The sequence below is a fragment of the Pygoscelis adeliae genome, unplaced genomic scaffold, assembly GCF_000699105.1.
Source record: "Pygoscelis adeliae isolate BGI_AS28 unplaced genomic scaffold, ASM69910v1 Scaffold392, whole genome shotgun sequence".
NCBI classification, from domain to species: domain Eukaryota; kingdom Metazoa; phylum Chordata; class Aves; order Sphenisciformes; family Spheniscidae; genus Pygoscelis; species Pygoscelis adeliae.
The window spans coordinates 372,598-381,782 of NW_008824293.1; the positions used below are offsets into that span (position 1 = coordinate 372,598).

Consider the following 9,185-nt stretch of genomic DNA (forward strand, 5'->3'; position numbering starts at 1 on the left):
TTCTCCTCAAGACAGGAGAGAAGAATTAAGAGACAGTAAAATCGTATTCAAAACCTTACAAAAATACAACAATTCACTAGGAACAGCATTAAAAGGACTTACTTTAATAGAAACTTTGGTGTCTTTATGAGCCAGTTTGAGAGCATTGTGAAACACTTTCAAGTCCTCCTCCAAAGCCAAGGTAGCTGCTGGGAGTTTCTGCTGGTCATGTTCGATGTGCTCTGCCAGTTTCCCTGGAGAGTCTATGAAAATAAGCCTTTTGCTTCCTTTCAAACCTGTCAAGAGCCTTTCATGGTATTTGGTGTATTCTCTGACCCACGAGTTACAGTTATAAATAAAAACTGCTGAGACATTTTCATAAGCAAAGCCTGGAAAAACTACAAACCATTTAGAAAGAAAGTCTGTTTTAAAGCGATTACTGGGGCCAGCGTGTGTGAGGTCCACTACAATTTCATATGGCTTTGCATAGTATGGCTTCAGAGTTAGCAGTACATGGTATATCAATAAATCTCCGTTGATCTGACCAGTCTTGAATCTGTAAGAAAACAAGACAGACATTGTTGGGTTTGCTTTTTAGATCCACGCTACAAACATCTGAGTGGTCTATTACACATACTACTACTAAACTAAACCAGACTGATCTTTCACGTAGTTCTAAAAATACCATCAATCCAAAGCAATGACGCTGGACTGGCAGCTACAGCCTCAAGTTACTATTCTGTCATGGCTCAGACTCCAACCAAGTTTAGTGCCCAGTACGATGAAGCTTGACTCGCAATTTAACTCAACTTCATTTTGAAGTGCCACGCAACCTACCACAGCCAAGCAACCTCCAGACAGACAGGAGGTTTATTCAGCTGAAAGGAAAAACAATCCATGCTGGAGAGCAACAGTGCATCAATTGGATCAAAACTGGATTACATGGAAAGAGCTCAGAGCTTCTTTAAAAATAAGAGTAAAGTGTAACTGTCTCAAACTAACTCTCTAACCTCTCTAGAGATTCAAATTATATCTACTTTTATATGTGGAAAAATAAATTTATTTCAGAATTCATAATTAAGCATCCACATACCAACTTTTTCAAAGGGTCTCAAACTCATGTCATTTGCTATATACTGCAGCACACTCTAACGCTTGGTGGGGTGTTTCTAAGAATGGTCAGTCCTCTGAGTAGTACAGAGGATTTGTCTACAAAATAACTCTTTCCAGAAAAACATTCAGATAATATATAAATATTAAGAACCTTTTGTTCTCGTTTAATCATTCTCTGAATTTTATGAGACTGGACAGCGCAACTACCTAAACCAAGTCTCCAGAGTCAGCATAGCAGAAAAAATTCTACTAGGAAGAATTAATTAAAAAAATCAAACTCAACAGTAGCTCGTGAACACCTAAGGTACTTTCAAATAGCTGTTAATGTTTCAAACTAGCATTAACTCAACTCATTCAAGGCAAGTCAACAGGCTACGGAAAGAGCTAATAAATACTGTAAGCACGTACGTAGTTTTGAGTGTACTGGGACACTGTTTTTGATAACATTTGAGGTAAACCGCCTGAGCGTAGGATAACTGAGGAGATAAATTTCATGAAGATAGAATATTTGTCTGCCGAAGACACTTCCCCCCCGCCCCCGTGTTACTTCCTGTTGTTCTGAGAGCTAATTTGGGCAAGTTGGTGTTTTTCCCCCTCTAACGTGTCATGGTATAGTTGTTACAAAAAGGAAGTGTGTCATCTCGTGGTTTTAGTTCTCCTCTTAGAGTAAACGATGTATAATTTCAGTTACAGATTTGCTTAAAAAATACCAGCATTGTCTAAATCTACATGCTTTACGTTAATGGTCATTTGCATCCTAAGAGTAAATATATGCACAAAGAAATTTTATTGTTAGAGGACTAAGTATCTGAAACACCAATTTTCTTTTGACTACATCTTGGCAAGGTAAGTACACATTTTCCTTCTCCTGTTTGAAGTTCCACTTCAAAGTTTATTAGATTTTGTAGAAAATTATATGCAAAAGTATTTTTAAAGAAGTTAAAATAACTCAAAAAGTCATCTGTAAAAATATTATCTCCAACTGAATTAAGGAAGCTGATATAACTGTATTTTTAGTAATGCTAAAGGTTATTAATAATCAGACTCCAAAGAATTAACAGTGACAGTCGCTACTCAGCTCTATTGTTCCCACGCACTGCAGATCTTACTGTGTACTGAGAGAAGACCCTATCAATACCTAGGCACAAAGGGTTGAACTAAAAAGAAAAAAACCAGCTCTTTAATGATCAGTTCCTTTGCTCTCATGATTTTAAGTGAAGCCCTTAACAACATCAGTTTGTTTATTTTTAAGAAAAGCACATCTGGTCTAGAACACTACAATTAACACTGGACTTACTGTATTCTTGGAGGGAGCAGGCAGAGAGTTGCAACTCTTGGACAGTAACATTAAATGTTGGAGTACATGTGTACCGGCAAATGCATCTCAGTTCTGCATGTCATGCAGAAACTTTGTGTGAAATGTTGTTTTGTTTCCAAAAAAAGGCTTCGTTGGTTTTGCTTTTTTCCTTTTTGAAGTATGCTACAAGGCATCCTCCAGGCAACTTTTACCGTATAAAGATAAAAATTCTACCTGAGCTGTAATTGATTACTAAGATGGTTTCTAGTTCAAACTTAACAATAAGGATTCATCTCATTGGAGTAAAATTTTATGTTATGGGTGAACTGCAAAGTAAAAGATACATATATCTTCTGCTGCTCCTTTGTCACGTAAGGAGTGACACCCATAGTTTATTCCCTGTTTACATACCAGGTATATAATTTCTTTCATTTTCCTGGAGGACTTCAGCAATACGAAGGACTGCCATTTGGATTTTGCAAGATAGGCAAGTTCACCCCTCTGATTTTTGGGAGTGAATATATTAAGTTCTTTGGTAGGCATGCTAACTTTTGACTATGATAAAAGTAAACATTGTCTGGAATATTTCAAAATTACCTAACTTTACAAACATATAGATACACTTTGCTACCTTTAAAGTAATAGCTTCAAGAACAAATGTATTTATAAAAATAGCACTGTTACTTTTGGTCATTCTCTACAGTATTTATGTTTGAACCACATGTCACCTGTAACATTCAAAGGAAACATTTTGTTCTGTTAATAGAGACAGGTGAAAGAGAAACATTGGATTGGATAATAAGCATTAAGTGTCTCATATACAAACTGGACGAAGCAGCAGCAGTGAAGTGGTTCACTGCTTGTCTGATTTGTCACTATTATTTTGAGGTTTTTATCTTAGTATCAGACTGACCTAAAGATCAATTTTCTGCCCTCCAGACAAATTCAACAGGTACAAATTTGAATAGTACACAAATGTGAAACAGAACATACTAATGGTAATATCATTTGCATAATAATCTCAGGCGTTTTAAAGAAAATGTCACAATCTGTAGCATGTGTGAGAAAAATTTGTGAGAAGTTCATTCGTGATAAATAGCCTTTTGTACAATACAGCAGAAAAATTAGTGAACAAAAATTTTGCTAGGCAGTTATGAAATACTCCAGATAGCTGTGCTAAGAAACATAAACAATTAAAACAAGCTACTGCTGTCACTTACAGAAACATTTTCGATTAAAGTTTTTCACTTGACCGTCTTTACAAGCACGGTTACATTACCCACATTCAGGGGAACACAAGAAAGTAAGAAGCAGTAATCTGTAAACTTTACATGGGTTTCTCCTTTCACTGTGTAAAAGCAGAAGTGATGAACGTAAAGTTGTAATATGCCTGGCTTTGAAGAGGAGGAACTACCAAAGAGGAGGAACTACCACAGAGGTCTGCCTCTACAACACTGAGTAGTTAGTAGGAAACACTTTCCTTTCTCTCTTTGCTCCATGTTCTTTTTTAATCTTCATATTTTTTCTATAAACCTCAAACTGTCAGAAGTTCGAGACAACCTATTCTTTCAGAATTCCAAGTACTTGAACTCTTCCTCCTACATCCAGTAAAAATGAGGTCAAATTAAATTTTTTTTTTCATCAAAAAGGCTGCTGCCTACTATTCCCCGAGAAGTCCGATTCAAACCTCTAAGAACTAGCATTTGCTAAACTAATACCATGATTTGTACTTTTGCAGGTGACTAAATAGGAAGATGAAGACAAAGAGACATAGTAAATCACACTTCGCCTTCCCTGTCGTGATAATCTTTTCTTCATGTTTGCAAACAAGTGCAAACCATACCGATTATCCTAGGGTTATAAATGAAACCTGGAATCCTATCAGCCAAAACCTAAGTGGAAGCCAGAACATAACAGAAGCCAATACAAATTCTCCTCTAAGCATCAATTTCAACAGCAAAACGACTACTTTTGGAATGCAGACAAGTACCCTGCAATCCTCATCTTCAACAATGGCCCAAAATTCAACATCTTCCCCTGCCAGAAGTGCTGTTTCTGCCACTGGAGGACCTAGGAATACCAGCAAACCCAAGAGCACAATGACAAAAGAAACATGTGAAGACAATAAGTCTCTTATACTGATTTGCTTCATTATAATAGCAGTACTTGTGCTTATCTGCACCTTCTTATTTCTGTCGACAGTTGTAATAGCAAACAAAATGTCGTATCTCAAAAAAACTAGGCAAGGAAAACGCAGGCCCAGGAGCAATGGTGATATTCTGGCGACTAACAGTTTATGGCCAACTGCAGCAGGAACATGGCAGAGGATGCCTAAGGAGACAACTGGAACTGACTTGATAATGCAAGACTTAATATCGGGGAGAGATGCTGTGATCCAAAGGAAAATCGAAGATGAAACTACTGAGAAACTCACTAAGGAAATAGATAACGAACAGGAAAACAAAGATCCATCAAAGTCACACAAACCCATTTTAACGAATTTTGTAGTTGAGATTTAATTCATACTCAGGTAAAAACTAATCTTTTGCCTTTTTTACATCATTGATATAAGGCAGAAACTTAGCTTTCAAGTAGCAACATGAATTTTAACACAGGAAAGCTATATTCAGATTTTAGGGGTTTTCCTTTTATGATAGTGGAAATGCTGTAGCAACTTGTAGATCTAGAAGGGACTAGGATTGTGTTAAATAGCTTTCTATATATAAATAGTGTCAAGACCCGTTTTACTCCTTTGACCAGAAATCATGGTGATAGGAGCTGAACAGGATAAAACAAAAGGACAGAAGTCTGCCCATTCTCAAAGATCATTAGGGGGAAAAAAAGGAAAGGACTGTTATATACCATACCATAAGGTGCTACACAGGTATAACCAAGTTGCTTTCTTAAGAAAACCATAATTCAGTCACAACTTTGATGCAATTACTGAATCAGGAACTAGTCCCTCTCAAAATGCCCTTTGAGGTTTTTCCATTAAGAACTTCTTAAACCAGCTTAATTGCTTTTGAACCAGCTTGAGATTTGAATCATATTTATTGTGTTTCAACCTTGCGTATGAATATATGAAGTTTGTATTATATGTTAGAATATGAGAACTGTTTCAATTTGTTATCTCCAATAAACTACCAACATCAGTTTTTAAATGACTTATGTGATACTATTTCTCTAAGTCAAAATATTTAAAAAAATATTACACAAGGCATTTTGGAATATTATATTCCTATAACATTTGCTGAAGGTCAGTGAAGGTTTCTCTGATGACTAGCTGTCATTTCTTGCATCACAGAAACACACTCCACTTTGTCCTAATACAACCAATAAGAACATGCCAAAAATTTCTTCAAAACCACCACAACTTTCAGTTTCTTTATCCTCATAGAGACCTGATTTTCCCATATTTCTGGAGAGACGTCTGTGTCTGGTCTCACTACAGCAGAGCTTTGTTAATATAAGGAAACATGAGAAGCTTTTCACAGGCTACTTCTTGGGTTGAAGATGATCTGTTGCACCATGGTTACAAGTGCTAAAACTGCATAACAACAAAGCTCTAAACATCCTGTGCATCTGTAATAAACATTTTTTACACAAGAGATGGTTGTATGAGTTTGAAAGAATCGGGACGTAAGACTGAATCACCAATTCACCTTCCATTACATCACCCATAAACTTATCTGAAAGGGCAGGTAAAGAAGCAACAGAGAAGCAAGAGGACAGTATCATGGAAGCCAAAAGAGAGCAAGAACTCAAAAAAAAAAAAAAAAAAAAAAAAAGCAACTGCCTGTGTCAAAGGTGGTTTGTGTAGTAACAAAGATTTTGCAAGCTTGGCCCAGAACTGGGAGTCATTAGAAAGTAAGTTCACCGGAGATGGAAAAAAATCCCAAACCCAACTATGGGGCATATTCCAATGACTGCCATAAACCACATATTCAGACCTTAGAGCTCAAAGGGAGGAGGCGCAACACAACACACAAGTAGAATGGGAGGACAGGGGATTATGTCAGACATTTCTAAAACATGAGGAGAAAGGCCAGAAGAATAAGGGCAAACTGCGACAGATTGGTGATGACAACTTAGTACTTAGAGGAGATGAACTAAGAACATCTCACACTGGTGACAGAAAGAGAGCTAAAGGGCAGGGTTGGGGGATGCTGCATTGCAGTTACCTTCTCCTTCCCCAAAATGACCATGAGCACATGAGGCAACAGCAGAGGCTGTGCAAGTACTAAAAAAAGAATCTTGAGATAGCAAACGTGGGAATCTAACCTGGTGTAAAACTGCTCACAGCTAGGAAGGTGACAGAACTAAAACAGGAGAACGAATCTGGAAGACTTAGCCAGCCTACATACAGGAACACAGTAAGCTGTTAGTAGGCAGCGGATTAAAGGGGTAAAACCAGCAGTGTCATGAAAAAAGCAGGCAAAAAAGGAAAGAATCACGATCATATCACTGGAAGAAAAAAGAGGAAGGAAAAAGAACTATCAATGAGGTGGGAACTGTGGCAAAAGATAGGTGGAGAGGGTTTAAGAGAATGGGGATGAGATGAAGGAATCGAACAAGAAACTGAGTTATAATGTGAGTATGGGATCAGGATTTGTTTTTGCTGCAGGAGTAGGGAGAGTCTGAAAAAGAGAACTAGTGCAATCAGAAGAGAGGCGCAACAGGAAAAGCAGGAGGAGATGAAGAAGCTGCAGAAGGATATGGCAGTAGCTACTTGGCACTGGCAGAATACACTTGCAAAATGCAACGAGGACATATTTGTGCAGGTTTCTTTTTGCCAGGCAGCCTTTCTAGGCAAAAATGCTCAAGGAGACAGAAGAAAGTAGTTTGGGTTTCACTAAATGGTACAGACAAAGACAGACAGTGGGAAAACAGCTGCTCAGAGAGCACAGCCCCCCATTAATGATGGCAGCAGGGACCAAAGTTGTCCAGACACAAAAATAACATGGAGAGTAGGGGGCAGGAGCAGGGTGAAATCTGTAATTATGTGCCTTTTAATGCACACAACTGAAGATGGGCAAGCAAGCCAGCATCCTGTGATGAGACAGCTTTCTGTGACTCACAGTAATGAACCTAAGCTTGCTTTTCCACTAATAGTCATGACAGCACACCAAACCCATTCCCCAAAATTAAATCAGTAAGATTCAAATCCAATCCAAACCTGCATAATTTTTGACTCACACAGAAGTAATTATAACTATTTTCAACAGAGACAGGCAAACAAGTATTAATGAATTTCTACATAATGGGCACATACCAGACAAAAGCCACAAACATTTAAATACTTAAGTTTTATAAAAAAAAAAAAGAGCTGAAAAGTTTGCTTGTAAAGCATGCAAACTCTGAGATAAGGCTCTTAGTAAGCTCCCTACTCTTGACACTTCTGCAGCAAGTATTGGTAAACTTCCTCTTTAGCTGCAGAAACCTACTTCAACATGAAACGAGCCATTTTAAGCTGCTTGAGTTTCAGCACACAGTCTGGCTTCCTAAAGCTTCAAACCAAAAAGTAAGACGATGCTTGCTTGATAGAAGATCAATGTGCAGGTAAGAATCAACTTCAACATGGAAAGGCTTAATATTTGTATTATTTGGTTTGAAATGGAACTGCACTGTGTACAGCACTGTGTATGTTCTGACTTCGGGGTGTATTCAAAGCTCATTGAATGTCTGTATCTTAAAAGTATGAGGGTTTCAAACACATGTTGTTTGACGTTGTTACCATGAACTATCATGAACTCTACATGTAAGTATTATTTGACTATATTTTGAAAAGAGGGGAGCAGAAGAAAATTAAATGAAATAATTTTTACCTGTTATAAACCTTACAGAGTTTAGATCACATGTTCTAAAGAAGCATTAATTTACTGCTCATAGGTGCTAACACTGTTGCATCTGAAATTTAATTTTACATATTTGTAAACCCACAAAGATTTATGCCTATTAATTTCCCAGGAACAGCATCACATGACTAGCATTAGAGTAACTAATAAAGTATCTCAAATTGTATGGAAGTAGCTTCAGATATAAAACTGCTATGTAGTGGATGTATTTTATGATTTGTTTCATACAAGACATACAGAGACCTGAACTCTAAACAGTACGGGGGGGCGGGGGGGTGGGATCTGGTTCGTCAACAACTTAACATTAACACAATCTCCTTCATTACACAAGTTCCACATGCAGGAATTTATTTACAAAAACAGTTTAACATTAGAATGCTGTTCCATTACAGCATCAGTATTTGGAAACTTTTTAAAAATTATTACGCTCTACCCTTAACTGCTGAAGAGAGGAAAAGAACAGGAAATAAAAGTTTAAGAGAACTGTAAAGAGTCTTTTACTCAAGTCTTGGCTTATATCCATTGAAACAAGACAATTTTCTTTACTCGTGGCAATCCTGTTTGTCGATACTGCTGCAAATGTTTCATATTTTGTGCCAGGTCCACCACCATTCACATGATTGATAAATGTTATTTTGAAACACTCTTAGACTTCTCTGCTGATGCCTTTTTCTGATAAGGTGAAAAAAGATAATAATAACCAAGACATTCTCTTCAAAGTCACTTAATTAGAATGATCAATAATGTTGAAAATCTGCCTGTTGTTTGTAAAGTCAGCGACAAACCTGCTGATTTTGCAAATGGGAACAGACATGAAATTTTAAACATAGAGTCTAATATTATTTTCACTACTATAGTATTAACAAAATTTTCTGGTGTCAGTAAAGTGTAACGATACAACAAATGCAGTTTTCGAGTTAATATGTTCCATTTCATTCCTG

At 37.1% G+C, this 9,185-nt stretch overlaps 2 protein-coding genes across 2 annotated transcripts in view; one reads left to right on the top strand and one right to left on the bottom strand.

The window, feature by feature from the left end:
• Positions 1-9,185, bottom strand: part of NF1 (neurofibromin 1) — a 111,026-nt gene that overhangs the window by 26,187 nt on the left and 75,654 nt on the right. Inside the window, exon 37 of the mRNA XM_009318826.1 lies at positions 103-535. Within this exon, the coding sequence (XP_009317101.1) occupies positions 103-535 (433 nt within the window). The remainder of the gene's footprint in view (positions 1-102; positions 536-9,185) is intronic.
• EVI2A (ecotropic viral integration site 2A) lies at positions 1,839-4,993 on the top strand. Its single transcript, XM_009318795.1, has 2 exons — positions 1,839-1,938; positions 4,128-4,993. The coding sequence occupies exon 2, from the start codon at positions 4,144-4,146 to the stop codon at positions 4,906-4,908; it is 765 nt and encodes a 254-aa protein (XP_009317070.1). The 5' UTR covers positions 1,839-1,938; positions 4,128-4,143; the 3' UTR covers positions 4,909-4,993.